At 50.2% G+C, this 17430-nt stretch overlaps 1 protein-coding gene and 1 long non-coding RNA gene across 6 annotated transcripts in view; one reads left to right on the top strand and one right to left on the bottom strand.

The window, feature by feature from the left end:
* The window catches only part of CDC42BPB (CDC42 binding protein kinase beta), a 136526-nt gene that overhangs the window by 65472 nt on the left and 53624 nt on the right, over positions 1-17430 (bottom strand). For all 5 annotated transcript variants that reach the window (XR_013396589.1, XR_013396588.1, XM_028851887.2 and 2 more), the window contains exons 4-5: positions 14386-14481; positions 10054-10202 (exon numbers count right to left, since the gene is read on the bottom strand). Coding sequence is in view for 3 of the 5 variants with exons in the window: in XM_028851887.2 (XP_028707720.2) it covers positions 10054-10202; positions 14386-14481 (245 nt within the window). In the remaining 2 variants the exon portion in view is untranslated. The remainder of the gene's footprint in view (positions 1-10053; positions 10203-14385; positions 14482-17430) is intronic.
* On the top strand, positions 4100-10351 carry LOC144330428 (uncharacterized). Its single transcript, XR_013396594.1, has 4 exons — positions 4100-4961; positions 6510-7587; positions 8203-9342; positions 9414-10351. It is a non-coding gene; the product is annotated as an uncharacterized LOC144330428 (long non-coding RNA).

Below are 17430 nucleotides of genomic sequence, written 5' to 3' on the forward strand. Positions count from 1 at the left end.
CAGTTACTCAGGAGGCTGAGGCAGGAGACTCACTTGAAACCAGGAGGCAGAGGTTGCAGTGAGCCGAGATCGTACCCCACTACACTCCAGCCTGGGCAACAAGAGCGAAACTCCGTTTCAAAAAAAAAAAAAGAATGAAGAGCTCCATGAATTGATGTAGAATGATTTACAGGATACATCACTGAAGTTTTAAAGATGCAAAGCACACATTTAGCACACCATCTTTTACTTAACAAAGGAGAAGCAAGAAAACGTCTGCACGGATGACAGCAGAAGACAGCAGACTGGCTACCGACCCTGGGTTGCCGGCGGAGGTGGGCAGGATAAGGAAGGGGTGACCGCTTCTCTGAGTACAACTTCATGCAGTTTTGGTGTTTTGGAAGCATGCTAACATCCTACACAGTCAAAGAATAAAACTGAATCAACAAAGGCGGAAGGGAAGTCTAAAATGGAAAACTGATTCAAACCAATGAATCCAACTGTATTTCAAATAAATAACAACAGTGAAGGGGCAGCTGGGGTTAAAACAAAACAAAACAAATCTAAGTGACTTATAAACAAAGAATTACTGCAGGCGAGGGGTGCGGTCCCAATGAGATGGGGGAGAACTGCACACAGACCCAGAATTCTTTTTGGCAGGTTTGTTTCTGTGACGGCATGGGCAGAGCAATTCTAAAGCTATTTTAGACACATCACAGGACTGAGCAAGTGAGTCCCTGTACCAACATTGCTGGGAGTCACAGTTTCAGTAGGAGGAAGACAAAAATCTGGAAGGGAGGAAGCCAAGAAGTTAACTCGTGATTCCCAAGTATGCACAGGTAGACGCATGTGTCCATGAACGTGCATATACCTCTGTTACTACCTCTGTGCACTGAGGGGCCTAGAAGCAGACGACCCCATAGTAATGCGCACGCCCAGCACCCAGAACTTGGTCTTCAAAGCCGCTCCCCGCTAAAAGGCCTTGAGCTCTTCTGAGAAACAATGGAGTGGGGATAGAAGGTACAGGATGACAGAAACTAAGGACATCCCCAAAAAGTGACGAGGCACAGCGCAAACACAGGAGTCAGCTAGAATGCCAAATATGGGCCAATTTCAGCACAAAAATAACTAAGATAGTGAATTATAAATCACCGCGAGAAAAAAGGATCCATGTATCCATACTGATCATAAATAGACCAACAAGCAGGGAGAAGGGACGTGCTTCCTTAGAGCAGAAAGCCGGATGATGACTGGCCAGTGTGCTGGGTCTGGAGTTTGTAAGTCAGTTTGCAACCATGCAAAGACTGGTCCAGGCAAAAATCATTAGTGGATACTACATCTTGGGAGGAAATTTTAAAGAAGAGGATATTTGCATGGTCTTAAAAGTATCTCTCCACAGGGAAAAAACTATATAGCAGAAAAATCGAACAAAATCTTAACTGGGTGATGGATTTGATCACCACTGAGGGGCTGATGGATATTGTACACCTCTGGATATGACACCCTGAGAAGGACACAATATATTTACACACACACATTCCAAGAGGAAGGAACACATCATCTCAATCTATCAGGAGAAAACATTAGACCAAGTGAAACTGAGAAGTCTTCCATTGAAAAGGCAACGGACACTGTATTCTCCAAACACATCAGTGTTCTTCCAACGTGCCACTGTCATAACAAAGAAAGGATGAGGAACTATTCTAGATTAAAAGAGATTAAAGAAGACATGACAATGAAATGCCACGTGATCCTGGACTGGATTCTGTACTGGGGGAAGGAAATACTCTAAGAGATGCCCCTGGGTCAACTGATAAAATTTGAGCAAAGAGGATAAGGTTAGGTATGAGTAGCATAAGAAAGAATTTAGGGGTAAATGCTCTTGGTACGTGCAGCTTATTCTTAGACGGGTCAGGAAAAATCTGTGTGTGTGTGTACACATGTGGCGGGGGGGAATCTATAACAGGAGCCGAAATATTAACAATAAGTGAATCTGATTAAAGGTATATGGGTGCTTTTTGTGCCATTCTTGCAACCCTTGTATAAGACTGAAACTTTTTAGGTTTGAAATTATTTGAAACATTATTTAAAAAGAAAACTTTTAAAAGAATACACATGTAATATGATTCCATATATACAGTATTTTAAAACAGGCAAAGCTGATTCACGCTTCCAGAACCTCACTGTCTAACACGGTAGCCCCTAGCCACACAGGATTATTCAAACTCAAATTAATGTAAATTACATAAAATACAGAATTCAGTTCTTCTGTTGCACCAGCCATGTTTCGAGTGCTCATGAGCCACATGTGGCTGGGGCTACCGTGTTGAACAATGCAGATCTAGAACATTCTGTCACAGTGGAAAGTTCTGCATAGCACTGTGGGGGATGAGCGGTGGTGACCTCTGGGGAGCGAGTACGTTAGAATTCAAAAACAATTTTTGTCTCACATTACTTCAGCAGCTTTGACTGACACAAAATCTTTAAGTCTGAAAGTAAGAAAAAAATCAAAATGAAAACATCTGCTGAATATATATACACGTGTGTGTATATACATATATAAATATATATATATATTTTTTTTGAGACAGAGCCTCACTCTGTTACCCAGACTGGAGTACAGTGACACAATCTCAGCTCACTGCAACCTCTGACTCCCTGGGTTTTCAGGCGATTCTCATACCTCAGCCTCCCTTGTAGCTGGGATTACAGGGGTGCGCTACCATGCCCAGCTAGTTTTTTGTATTTTTAGTAGAGAAGGGATTTTGCCATGTTGGCAAGGCTGGTCTTGAACTTGTGAGCTGAAGCAATCCACTCACCTCAGCCTCCCAAAGTGCTGGGATTACGGGCGTGAGCCACCGCGCCTGGCCCATCTGCTGAACCTATTATTTTCATTAATAAAAATCCTCTTTTCTTGGAAGTGTCTACTATACTTATTTAAATACATCTCAATTAAATTTGCTTCAGAGGAACAAATTCTTCTTCATACGTTATATATACTACGTTCCCTTCCCAACAGACTCCACCAGTGTTGGGAAGAAAGGCAGGTATCTATCTGCCTCCTTCGAGGTACGGCAGCTCTGAAGACTGCGTGCAGAGGGCGTGCTGACGCTGCACCTGATGCTGCAGGTGGGTTCTCAACCAGCTGCTCCACACGGGATGCGAGGCTTCTGGCCAAGAGCACGTCCATTAACAGCACTTTTGGGGACATCTAATAGACTCTCCCATGTCCACGAGTTTTTCTGCAATCCTTTCTCATGAAAAAAGCGGGCAAGGCAGAAAGAGAGAGGGAGAGCTGGAAAGACGAGAGGATGGAAGGATGGAGGAAAGGAGGGAGGAAGGGCGTGGAAATAAAGACCAACACTCCTGGAAGCAGAAGCAGACCCACCCCCTCCTCCTGCCCTCCCCATGACCAGGGTGCTCGGAGGTGCTCACTCGAACTCACAAACCTTTCACCATGGCCTCCGGCCTCCACTCCCTTCTGTGAGCCACCCATGTAAATAAAAGAGGACCAGTTTTATGACAAGGAAGACTTGAAGCAATGCATACAGGACCAAGTATGAAGAGAAGCTCAAGGAGGTTCTGCAACAAGCTCTATAACTGGCTGCCAGGAAGAAACGGATTAAAGACAAGGACAATGAGACTACTTTATTTAGATTGGGCTTCATTTTTATGGTTTGGGAATGGAAGGCAGGACAATTCACAGAGAAATAGCGAAATGATTACACAGGAAAATGTTTAAGGCAAATAACCGTAATTTCACATACACACAAATGTTCCAAGTGGCCTGAGACAGGCTAGGAAGACACAGAAGAGAGTAAGGAGACCCCGAGACACGCCACAACAGGTGTTCTATGGACCGAGTTAGCAGAAATACAACGACCAGAGTCCAGGCTAAACAGGACGTGGCTGCCAGGAATTCCCTAAAAAATAGGGATGTTTTTCCAGGGGCCACCCCAGGACCACCGACACCGGCACACTCTGAGAAGACAGGCTGCGGAGGGGTCTCAGGCAGGCCATCTTCCTTGTGTACCTTCCAGGGGCCTTCAACTGCTGGCCATTTGCAGGCTCTGGGGGTCATCTGTGCAGTAGAATTCTGTATTTAAAATACGTGGTGGGGGTTGATTTTATTTTTTTTAAGTGAACTTGCTGTTTGTGTGAGGAAAGCTCTCCTGGCAGAAGAGCACTGGAGGTTCAAGGCAAGGGCTGGCCTATTGCTCCCAACCGCGAGGCCTTTAGATGGGCAGGTGGTCCCCAGGCCAACTGAGAGAGCTGATGGTCCCCAGGGACCACTGTGCTGGGACTGCCTGTGTCCATTCTCTGCTAAAACCAGGGAGCAGTGGCATCCTCAGGGGAGAGTCAGGCACAGGACTGAGCAGCAGCTCTAGGCTTCCCCAAGTGCCTTTTTTCCCACTGCTGAGATTCCAGCTAACATCAGTGGCATCCAGCAGGTGGGGGTGAAAGAGCCCTGGTGAACTGCAGGCTTTATTTCTCCCTTCCAGCTCTTCCTCTGACACACTGAAAAGGGAGGCTGCTTCTGTCCCTCACCGTCCCATTTCTGAGTGATGTCAACTCCTGCTTCCAACCATTCCCCTTGTGGAGCTTCCAGCTGCAAAACCAACAGAAGTCTGATTCCCACAGCAGGTGCGCCTCAGCCTCCGGAGCACACAGCCCACCACCTGGGGAGTGGCCCCAGAGCCACCCTGACCACCAGATCTTCTCTCTGAGGTTTTTTTTTTCTTTTTTTTTCTTTTTGCCAATTTCCTCTACTTCATCTTCTGCCTCTTCCACTGAACTTTTTACTTTAGCTTTTATTTTCCAAGACTTTTTGTTTTCTACATATTCTTTTTCTTAAAATTTGTATTCTGTTCTTATTTTGTTCACACACTACACTCTCTGCTCTCTCTTTGGGGATGTGATGTTCTCTCTCTCTCTTTTTTTTTTTTTTGAGACAGAGTTTCGCTCTTGTTGCCCAGGCTGGAGTGCAATGGCACGATCTCGGCTCACTGCAAACTCCACTTTGCGGGTTCAAGTGATTTTCCCGCCCCAGCCTCCTGAGTAGCTGGGAGTACAGGTGCTCATCACTAAGCCTGGCTAATTTTTTGTATTTTTAGTAGAGACAGGGTTTTACCATGTTGGCCAGGCAGGTCTTGAACTCCTGACCTCAGGTGATCCACCTGCCTTGGCCTCCCAAAGTACTGATTACAGGCGTGAGCCACTGTGTCTGGCCAGTGTTCTCTCTCTCTGAAACACTTTGTGCCATTCGTGATCTCTGCCTTTCCTGATATCACCAGGGGCTGACCTCTCAGGAAGGAGCTGTACAAACCTGTGAGGGGCACACGCTGGGTCCTGGTCTCCCACTGATCTCCTCACCCAGAAAGCTTTTGGGGTCCAGCTGCAGAAGCCAGGCAGCAGCTATGAAAGCTGCAGACCCCCGCCTGGCGGGATGGAATCCCGGCAGCACCTAACCAACCACAGGAAGGGGCCCAAGCGGCAGCGCAGTGGCACAGGCTCCAAACCACACAGTTACATCGGCCAGCGGCACCACTCTGGCGCCAATGACATTTCTTTCTGACCCCACCAAATGTTCACAATGTCCCCACCTGAGACTGGGGTAAGACAAGCCTCCTAGAAACATCTCTATTTTAGATTGCATCTGGGCACTCAGTCTGAATAATGGGTTAATTTGGGGGGAAAAATAAAGTTTTAAACATTACATATTTTGATGTCTACTAAGCCTGGAGGTCAAACGACTGAGCAAAGCTTCTACACAGCCAATTAAGAGAATGAGGATGGCTCCCGCCTGTAATCCCAGAACTTTGGGAGGCTGAGGCGGGCAGATTACGAGGTCAGGAGATCAAGACCATCCTAGCTAACACGGTGAAAGAAACCCCGTCTCTACTAAAAATACAAAACAGTAGCCGGGCGTGGTGGCAGGCGCCTGTAGACCCAGTTACTCGGGAGGCTGAGGCAGGAGAATGGCGTGAACCCAGGAGGCAGAGCTTGCAGTGAGCCGAGATCGCGCCACTGCACTCCAGCCTGGGCGACAGAGCAAGACTCCGTCTCAAAAAAAAAAAAAAAAAAAAAAAAAAAAAGGAATGAGGAGAACACTTTCTATTTAGGGGGAGAAAACAATTAAAAAGGTGGTCAAACTAATTTCCCTGGAGATCTGTGATAAATACAAAGACACTTATTTCTCTATTGTGAATTAAGTTCTACCAAGAAGAGAGTATAAACCTAACTGTTAAAAACTATACTAACTTATGGGCTGGATGCAGTGGCTCACGCCTGTAATCCCAGCACCTTGGGAGGCCGAGGTGGGTGGATCACCTGAGGTCAGGAGTCCTAGACCAGCTTGACCAACATGGAGAAACCCTGTCTCTACTAAAAATACAAAATTAGCCGGGCATGGTGGTGCATGCCTGTAATCCCAGCTACTCGGGAGGCTGAGGCAGGAGTTGCTTGAACCTGGAAGGTGGAGATTGCGGTGAGCCGAGATCGTGCCATTGCACTCCAGCCTGGTTAACAAGAGTGAGACTCCATCTTAGTCAATCAATCAATAAAACCTTATACTAACTTATAAAAGCAGGCATAACTACGTTAAGAAATGTATTTTTTAAAAGGAAAGAAAGAGAAGCAATGTCCACAATCTCATCACACTAAACGAGTGTCTGTTCTTTCAGGACAGCTCCCTGTGCACTGGGAGGTGTAAGCCATCAGCAGCATGGCTGAGGCAAGGCGCCCACCTCTCTAGCCTCAACTTCCTCCTCTAGCAACACGGCAGCACTCCAGCAAGATGGAAGAGCTGTAACTCAGCGGCGCCCTCGCTCCCCACGCAGGAGGGGCTGTGTCTGCTTGGGAAAGCCTCCTGATCACCACGGAGGGGGCCCGAGCACAGGCCTACAGCTCAGAACACAAAGCGAGGGAGACCACAATGGCCTCCCACCTCTCCAGAGCAGCCTCAGGGCGGAAGGCACAGACACACGTGATGCCTGCAAAATTCCAAAGGGAAAGTGGTTTACAACCAAAAACTCCACACTGGATAAAGCACCAGTCACAGACACACACGGAGTTAAGACACTGATCTCAAAAAACTATCTCATATACCCCCGTTCCAGATACCACTGAAGGACATGCGCTACCAAGCCAAACTAAAAGCCAAGAAAAAGAAAAATGAATGACTCGTAAAACCAGGGAGCCAATCCCAGAAAGGGAGAGGGAATCTCTGCACTTGAAAAGCCATCTCAGAATGAGTGTAGCACGGAACAAACGAGGAACCAATGCGGAAGAGAGGAGGGGAACGATGGAAGGGACAGCGCCAAGGAAAACCAGACCGAGACTACCCGATGCATGTCCGGGTACAGAGCTTCGTAACGTGGCCATAATATCTGGGGACAAATTAGTGACAGCTACAAAAAAAAACTAACAAAAAGCAAGGCAATTATCAACTCCAGAGAAAGCAAAAGTTTATATAAGTGTAGTTCTCAACTACAACACTGCTGTCATAGTTACACAGTCATAGCATTATCAACACCAAACTCTGACTGAACCACAGCTAAAAGGATAGTTTTTAACCATACTAATCAGGATGATGTGGGGCCGGGCGCGGTGGCTCACGCCTGTAATCCCAGCACATTGGGAGGCTGAGGTGGGTGGATCACTTGAGGTCAGGAATTCAAGACCAGCCTGGCCAAAGTGGCAAACTCCCATCTCTACTAAAAATGAAAAAAAATTAGGCTGGGCGCAGTGGCTCATGCCTGTAATCCCAGCACTTTGGGAGGCTGAGGCAGGTGGATCACGAGGTCAGGAGATCAAGACCAGCCTGGCTAACATTGTGAAACACCATCTCCACTAAAAGATACAAAAAATTAGCTGGGCGTGGTGGTGGGCCCCTGTAGTCCCAGCGACTCAGGAGGCTGAGGCAGGAGAATGGTGTGAACCCGGGAGGCGGAGCTTGCAGTGAGCCGAGATGGCGCCCCCATACTCCAGCCTGGGCGACAGAGCGAGACTCCGTCTCAAAAAAAAAAAAAAAAAAAAAATTAGCCGGGCGAGGTGGTGGGCACCTGTAGTCCCAGCGACTCAGGAGGCTGAGGCAGGAGAATGGTGTGAACCCGGGAGGCGGAGCTTGCAGTGAGCCGAGATGGCGCCCCCATACTCCAGCCTGGGCGACAGAGCGAGACTCCGTCTCAAAAAAAAAAAAAAAAAAAAAATTAGCCGGGCGAGGTGGTGGGCACCTGTAGTCCCAGCTACTCAGGAGCCTGAGGCAGGAGAATCTCTTGAACCCAGGAGGCAGAGGCTACAGTGAGTGAAATCACGTCATTACACTCCAGCCTGGGTGGCAGAGCAAGACTCCATCCTAAAAAATATACCAAAATAAAAATAAAAAGGATGATGTGGGAGAAGGGAAGAGAGTTTGGAAGTATATGTGGGAGAGATGGGTGAGAGAGAGAAAGAGGTAATTATGTAAAAGAGTTACAATTTCAATTTAACAGATGTGATCTGAAGCCAAAAAAGAAAAGAAAGAAATCAGCAATATAAACCTGTGACTTAAGACACATGAAGGTAGATGCTGGAAAAGTAATTCTACAAGTTTACAATAGTTATCTGACCAAGTATAATCAGTGGCGCCAGGGCTGGGCTTGGTTTTGGTTGGAGGCTTTATAGAACTGTTTGACTTTTTAAACCTATTACCATAAAATTATCTTGTAATAAACACACAAGTAAAACTAGTTTTTAAAAACAAAAACCAAAACAAACCACAGGACTGAATCTTTGAGTCTCAGGACAAGAGGGAGGCGAAGACGTGGACTCAGTGGCTGAGTCACTGGGGAGCTGCCCTCCCAGCCGAGAAGGGGGAGGGGGCCCCGGAGAGCAGGAGAGGGAGCTGCTTCAGGCTTCTGCCCCACACGCTCTCTCAGCTCAAGTCCTGCATGTCGTAGTGACGGAAGCCTCTTCCTCAAGCCCATCTTTCCTTTGTGTTTCCTGGGGCCCTTCAGGGGTCAGCATGGCACAGAGAAGAGCAGAGTTGAGAAAGATGTGGAGACAGAGGGCCCCAGGCCCCATACGAGGCATTTCAGGGTGGTAGGGACAGAGGATCCCGAGCCCCACATGAGCCCCAGGGAGCACCGGCATTTTAGGGAGGGGGTCTCGGGCAGTAGAGAGAGAGGACCCCAGGTACCACAAGTCCCAGGGAGCACCGGCATTTTAGGGAGGGGGTCTCGGGCGGTAGAGAGAGAGGACCCCAGGTACCACGAGTCCCAGGGAGCACCGGCATTTTAGGGAGGGGGTATCGGGCGGTAGAGAGGACCCCAGGCACCACGAGTCCCAGGGAGCACCGGCGTTTTAGGGAGGGGGTATCGGGCGGTAGAGAGAGAGGACCCCCGGGCCCCATGTGAGTCCCAGGGAGCACCGGCATTTTAGGGAGGGGGTATCAGGCGGTAGAGAGAGAGGACCCCAGGTACCATGAGTCCCAGGGAGCACAGGCATTTTAGGGAGGGGGTATCGGGCGGTAGAGAGAGAGGACCCCAGGTACCATGAGTCCCAGGGAGCACCGGCATTTTAGGGAGGGGGTATCGGGCGGTAGAGAGAGAGGACCCCAGGCACCATGAGTCCCAGGGAGCACCGGCATTTTAGGGAGGGGGTATCGGGCGGTAGAGAGAGAGGACCCCCGGGCCCCATGTGAGCCCCAGGGAGCACAGGCATTTCAGGGAGGGGGTCTTGGGCAGTGGAGACAGAGGACCCCCAGGCCCCACATGAGTCCCAGGGAGCACCGGCATTTTAGGGAGGGGGTCTTGGGCGGGGAGAGGTTGAGTCAATGTCAAATAAATGTCAAAAGACACAGTGGCTTCAGCTGACAGGAGTTAGACCATCACAACTGCAACAATGAGAGCTGGGATCCACTGGGTGCTGGGGCTGGAAGACAGTGATGTGGGCAAATCAGTCTGTGCTGCGGCAGCTCATTGTGGGGACTCGCGACCTACATGGCTTCCTGGGGTGGCCTGGACTTGGGAGCTCTGAAAGGATTATTTTAACAATTAAACGTGGTTTCCATAAAATATATCAGAAGCTGGTTACCTGTGCACGTAATGAAGCTGATGGATGGAGTCAATGGCCAGCACCATTTCACCAATGTAGAACCTCGCCATATCTTCTGGAAGCTTGTCTTCAAATTTGCTGAGCAGGGTCAGTAAATCACCACCCACATAGTAATCCATGACTAAGTACTACAAATTGCAAAGAGAAGGGGAGAGAATACCACATTTAGTCACCACCAAACCTGACAATTAAAGGCCAGCCTTTCATGGTGAGGTTCTCAGGCTCCAGGTCTGGCTCGTGGCATCTCAGCTGCTCTTCTGTCACCCGAGACCCTCCTTCTGGAAGGCATGCCCTGATGCATCCACGATGCTGCCATCTTCAGGTATGCATGTGACAGAGAGCGGACTTCAGTAAGCGGTGTATTTAATCAATGCGAGGAATGATGAAAGGGTTTCATGTTGGAGAGGGCACTCTAAAAGCTAGTGACCCAAAGCAGAAGCACAGTTAATAGCCCATCAATCCTATGGGTTTAAAAATAATTCTCCAGGCCCTCATGTTACGGACCAGACCACAGGAGGGAGGCGAAGTATCTAACATCACGTGATACATGGTATCAGCAGCTCTTATTGGAAAGATTACATCACAAAAGAGCCGAAAAATAATTACTTATAGGTTCACTCCAACAGAAACCTCAGAAAAGCTCCTGCTTAAGTAGAAATTGGAGTAACGGAAGAAAAAATATCTGCTAACAGGGCTGAACCCGTCACTTCCCTACTAGTTCCCTCCCCACCGGGCCAGCCGTGTGCTCGGAGTGGGCGACCCCGAGGTGAGCCTCTGTGGAGCTCTGCCTGAGGACAGCCTGTCTCTTGCAGCACTTAGAAAGTTCAGACCACAAAGCCCACAGTCTGTGGAGGCCCCAGTGGGGAGATCTCACAGGTCAGAGAGGCCCAGGACAGGCAAGACCATCACAGCCAGAGTCAGGGTGGCAGCCAACACCTCCACCTCTGGGGCCACTGCGCCTCAGGGACTGCTGGGGAAGCACGTGGCCTGCACCTCACAGGCGCTGCCTTCCTTGGTGCAAATTTCCTGTGATGAGATGGACGCTCTGGTCTGGACAGCTAGCTTTTAATCAACCCACACAGGGAGGAAACGCCCTGTTTATCAGCTGGGGCAGTGACCCTGTAGTATTTATTGAGAACCTAATCAGATCAGCTTCTGTCACCATGAAGGCCTACGCTTGGGCCCAGGCTGTGAGACGCAGGCCAGTGCTGTCCTGTTCACGCTCCCACCTACCCTCGCCTCCGGCACCAAGACCCCATCAACACGGGAGGCTTGGGGATGGCCCCAGGGTTGCCCAGCAGGCAAGGACAGAGCAAAGACCTGGGCCCAACAGTCAGACTCCACGCCCATCACATCCAACCAGACTGCGTGTCTCCAAAGGAAGGGAAGCGCCCACCGGTGGGCTTGTCTGAGAAAGGGAGGGGCCCAGCTAGATGAGAGGAAATGACAAAAGCCTTCGTTTTAGGTCCTTGCTCTCAAAAGAATCTTTACCAGCAAACTCTCATCCCTTCTAAGCCTCGCCACAGCTGTCCCGCCCTGTGGAGCCTTCCTCAAGCCGCCGCCGAGGGCAGCCTCAGCCTCCCTGCCCTGGCTCAGGCACTGCCTGTCCCTCCCCGCGGAGTTTTTCAGTTTGTTCATTTGCTTGTGCACCCTCACCGTGGCCCTGTTGGCCCCTCTGGCAGCAGGGGCACTGGCATGCACGAGACAGCAAGGTCCCTGGCTCAGCGGAGCTCACACTGGGGGCGGGAGAGACCATGGCCAGCACGGAGAGCAGGCAGTGGTGAGTGCCAGCCGACCGCAGGTCCCCTGGTGAGGTGCCCCGGCCAGAGGCTGCCAAGCAAAGGCCTGAGGAGAGCCGGGGCTGTGCTCCAGATGAAGGGGTGCATGCAAAGCGGCTAGGAGGAAAGTGGCAGTGGCACACTGGAGCCTGCCAAATGGGGAGGGCCGGCCACAGTGGGGGCTGCAGCCTCACTCTCAGAGCAGTGGGTGGGTGATGTTCCCCAACTATGTTCAGAAGCCCAGGCATGGAGGTGCCGCTGTGTGCGGAGGGCAATGGAGAAGGGGCGGTGGATACACACTGCAGGCGTCCCAGAGGGAGACGCCCCGGCAGCTGACACACACACACGGGGCCAGGGAGATGCAGTGAACGAAGGGCGAAGGGCCAGGCCCTCAGGCCCCTGAAGAAAGCCGTGGGGTTGAGTCAAGCCCTTACTAGCTGAGCCCCAGCCGTGTCCACGTCTGCCTAGAACTCTAAGATGAGCAGGAGCATCCTACAGCAGCACTGGGTCTGATCAACGGTCTCCCGGAACACGGTCTGTGAGGAAAGCTAACGCGGGAGCTCGTGAGGTAGGCGGCAGAGACCCACTCCAGAATGAGAACCACACCTCGCCTGTCCTGTCATAGAACGCGGGGTGCTGAGTTAAGCCAGTAAGTTTCAGTTAGCAGTCAAACAGGTCTAACTTTGATAAAACTCCGCGAGATAGCTCCAACACAAACTGTAGCAGAACCCACCCCGAACCCGTGGGTGGCCAGAGGAACCACGTTTCCCTATCACTATGAGAGGCACCTGACACCAGCCTGCACTCGGGCCAGCCTCACAACCATAGGAGGAGGAACTGGCCTAACCCTCAAAGCCCCTGCTCAAGGTGGCAGGTGTGCACCGCAGAAGCCGGCCCCGCAGACACGGGCCAGAAAGCCTCCGAGGCCTCGCCTTTGTTCTGTCGTCCTTCATTTTCATGGTACTTCTACCCGGGCAACTCCAAAACCTTGAGGACATGGAATCTTCACAGGGGCTCCTAACTGATGTGTCTTAACTCAGAATATACCCGGCAACACCTAACATTTTAGATGGCAGCATGCTAATTTCAGAAAAATATTAGAAACAAAACAAGCAGCATTGTCTTCCTTCGTACAGATCCCAGTTGCCTGTACTCCTTAGAAACTTCACTCAGTTCTTATCAAAAGTGGAAATGAACTGGAGACAGTCCACCAGGCTCCCAGGAGCAGGGACACTGAGCAGGAAGTGGGGGGCAGGGGTTTATGTGGAGAAGGCCCCAGAGGACCCGGAACCTGCTTGCCAGGCTGGAGCTGGGACTGGGACACAGGGGCTGTCATCCATGTGGTCACTCTGGGCAAGTGACTTTGCCTCTGTCTGCCCCAGACACCCCCTTATGAAACGGTGGAATCACTGGGTCACTGGGAAGCCTGACGGGGACCCCTGTGGGCCTGAAATGTCCTAAGTGGTCAACAAACACCAGCTGCCCCCTGCTGGGCAGACACATATATGTAAAGTCGAAATAATCAGCACACCCTTTTCTCTAATCCTGGGTGTTCAAATCTCAGGGCTTTCTCTGATGCTTCAAGGATTACTCAGGGTGAATGGAAGGATCCGACACTACTCCATCTGCTGTGAACCAGTGGAGCGCACAACCCAGGAGCTTCAGGTGGACACACGCGTTGGCTGTCGTGGAAAAGGAAGCCTCAGGTCCCTGCCCTGAGGTTCGGTGACCACAGCGACCACACCCCTCTCGCCACCGCTGCAGAAACGGTGCCACTGGGAATGAGTCGGGCTCAGACCTGCCTCTCTGAAGTCTGCACGTGTCCCGTCCACCCAGAGCTCCAGCAGTGGACACTTTTAGGTTCAGGCAAACCTGGAGAGTCATTCTAGGAATAACAAGTCCTGAACGAGGCGGTCTGCGGGCCACTCAGTGGCCGAGACCAAGGGCTGGTTTCCCCTTCACCGCTAAGTCAGCTGCCTTAGAGTGCAGTGGAGGTGAACACACGCATGTGCGCCACGAGGCTGGTCCGTCCGTCCTGAAAGCAAGCCCTGTTTAAGTCAGAAAAATAAACAGGCGGTGTGGAGACCAAGAGTCACCTAAAACCTGTCAGAAGGGCCTGGGGCAGCTGCCCCACTGCGGGACGACAGGAGGACTGCAGGCACGCGAGAGGCACTCCCCGACTCAGCCCGAGATGAGACGGAGGCAAAAACGTCCATATGGCTGAATCCCCACTGCGGTTCCTTATTCCCAATAATCCAAGATTCAAAGAGTTTCAAACTCCCAGCTGATTTAAAAGTAACAAACCCAGCAAACGAACTAATCAGCTTCTCTAGTGATTAGAAAAAAACAAAGTCCTTACTTTCACAGGTTCTACCTGACAATTACTGTATGAAAACAAGCCCCTCTGTTTCATCCAGTCCAATACACATTTTTAAAACGCCAGTTCCATGTTGTCTTACTGAATTTTTAGTGACAGCATAAAGGAATAAAGCCAGAGGAATGCCCTGACCAAGTCTCTGGCCGTGCAACCTACCAGGTGGTTCTCGTCCTGAAAGGCGTAGTGCAGCGCGGTGATCCACTGGCAGTCGCCGTTCACCAGCACATCGCGCTCCTCTCGGAAGCACGCGGTCTGCAAAGCAATGAGGGGTGTCAGTCTGTGTTCACCGGGAAGTAGGTCAGAGAGCGTCCTGCTAGTCTCGGGGTCCCTGCTGGGACAGTGGCTCCAGCCATGGTGTCCCTGCCTTCTGGGCTCCTCCTTGTGCACCACCCCGAGGCTGCAGAGGCTGAGTCATCCCTCATCCCTTCCTCTCCCACCCCCTGTGCACTTCCAAGGGCTGCTGAGGACGCCCTTGCACCCTGCTGTCCCACAGGCACCACTTCTGTGGCCAACACTTAAGATTCACCCCACCCTCATGTGGATTCCTGACTAGACTCCTCCCACCCGGCACCACCTGACCAGATCAACCTCCGCCAAGTATCGATGGCATGGGCCGCCCCACGTGTCTGCCCTCTCTATCCTATACCCACTGCTGAGCTGCCATGCAGCTGGCAGGACAGGGCACACACGTTTGCTGAAATCACAGTATAGGGATGACACGATTGTGACAGACTCCACGAGGAAGGCCTACAGCCAGCAGCACAGGGCAAGAGGCTGCCCTCTATCCTGCTATGGCTTCCAGAAGAGTTTTAATGCCCAGGTGGCATCTCTGTTTAAAAGTCACCAGGCCTGGCTGAGTGCAGTGGCTCACACCTGTAAACCTAGCACTTTGGGAGGCCAAGGTGGGTGGATCACCTGAAGTCAGGAGTTCAAGACCAGCCTGGTCAACATGATGAAACCCCACCTCTACTAAAAACTAGAAAAACTAGCCAGGTGTGGTGGCAGGTGCCTGTAATCCCAGCTACGCAGGAGGCTGAGGCACGAAAACTGCCTGAACCCAGCAGGCAGAGGTTGTGGTGAGCTGAAATTGCACCACTGTACTCCAGCCTGGACCACAGAGCGAGACTGTCTCAAAAAAAGAAAAAAAAAAGTCACCATGCCTTTGGCAAAATTTTAACATGATTTCTTCTTTATTGAGCATAGAACAAGATTTAAACTGTCTTACATTTGAAACTTGTCAAGCTTAACAAAAATATAAGTACATTATGGAGAGCTTGCTATGTGAGGCATGAGGGCACGGTTCTGACTGGCTCTCAGCTGAGTCTCACAGTGACCTGTGAAACTTGTTTCTTTCTACAAGGTTTTCTTTTCTAAACTTTAAAAAGTTTTCCTTTCAGGCTGGCCATGGTGGCTCACGCTATAATCCCAGCACTCTGGGAGGCCAAGGCGGGAGGATCACTTGAGCCCAGGAGTTTGAGACCAGCCTAGGCAACATAGTGAGATCCTGTCTCTACAAATAATCTTAAAAATTAGCTGGGTGTGGTGGCACCCATCTGCAGTCCCAGCTACTCAAGAGGCTGAGGTGGGAGGATCGATGAGCCCAGCCGAGATCATACCACTGTATTCCAGCCCATACAACAGAGTAACAGAGTGGGACCCTGTCTCTAAAAAAAAAAAAAAAAAAAAAAAAAGGTTTTCTTTTAAAATGAAATGGTTGGCTGCGCACAGTGACTCATGCTTGTAATCCCAGCACTTTGGGAGGCCGAGGCGGATGGATCACAAGGTCAGGAATTCGAGACCAGCTTGGCCAACATGGTGAAACCTGTTCCTACTAAAAATACAAAAATGAGCTGGGCGTGGTGGCGGGTGCCTGTAATCCCAGCTACTCGGGAGGCTGAGGCAGGAGAATCATTTGAACCCAGGAGGCAGAGATTGCAGTGAGCCAAGATTGCACCATTGCACTCCTGGGCGACAGGGAGAGACTCTGTCTCAAAAAAGAAAAAAAAAAAAAATGAAATGGTTGTTGCAGCTGTGTCCCAGTTCTACTAATGACAACATGACACGGGTCAGCATGCAGCTTGCTAATGTCCAGACATGCAGAGACCAGCAGTTCTGGAATCATCACGACCCCTCTGCCAACGGCCACAAGGGCCTGGTAAAGGGGCAACTACAAGGAAACCTGAGCCCCGGTGTGCCTGTCCACCTGTCTTCCGGAACACACCCCCAGAAAGAAATGGGGATGGAGTGCTGAGTCCCAGGTGAGGTGAGGCCATGGGCTCAGGAGGCCGAGGCTGCCCCAGGGATCTGCGGCATCTATGCCAACGCCTCTAGGAGACACTCCCTGAAGCTCTGCCTGGCAGCTGTCCAGAGCACTTAGGAAAAACCCATTCCTAAACTAGGGACTGCCCGCAGGGTGACCTGCTGACAGGAAACTTATGTATTATCCAGCAGCTTTGTCTAAGGAGCAGAGAGAGAAACTTTTTTTTTTTTTTTCTTTTGAGACGGAGTCTTGCTCTGTCGCCCGGGCTGGAGTGCAGTGGCCGGATCTCAGCTCACTGCAAGCTCCGCCTCCCGGGTTCACGCCATTCTCCTGCCTCAGCCTCCCGAGTAACTGGAACTACAGGCGCCCGCCACCTCGCCTGACTAGTTTTTTTTTTTTTTTGTATTTTTTAGTAGAGACGGGGTTTCACCGTGTTAGCCAGGATGGTCTCGATCTCCTGACCTCGTGATCCGCCTGTCTCGGCCTCCCAAAGTGCTAGGATTACAGGCTTGAGCCACCGTGCCCGGCCGAGAGAAACTTTTAATATTTTTTAAACAAGATGAAATAAAGACCTAGCCTGGTGGAAAAATTATAAACTTACACTGCTTAGCAACTCTTCTACCTACCAACCTCTTGTTTAATTCATGCTTTTAATAAAATCTAATGTTTAAAGTCTATGAAATAAAAATAAAAAGATAAATTATTTGCAACTAGCACCATATTTATATCTCTTACACACACATATAGCCCATTATACATACTCCAGGATAATCATCACGACTAGCAAACATTCTTGGACTTTTCTGAGCATGCCAGTTAAACTGGATCTGCGTAACCAGATTCAAATTAAATCAGCAATATTTACTCTTTTAAAATGTACTCATCTAACATGACATTTGGGTAAATACCAAACACCTTATACCTCTCCACACTTTCATGTA

Source organism: Macaca mulatta, chromosome 7 (genome assembly GCF_049350105.2).
Source record: "Macaca mulatta isolate MMU2019108-1 chromosome 7, T2T-MMU8v2.0, whole genome shotgun sequence".
Taxonomy (NCBI): domain Eukaryota; kingdom Metazoa; phylum Chordata; class Mammalia; order Primates; family Cercopithecidae; genus Macaca; species Macaca mulatta.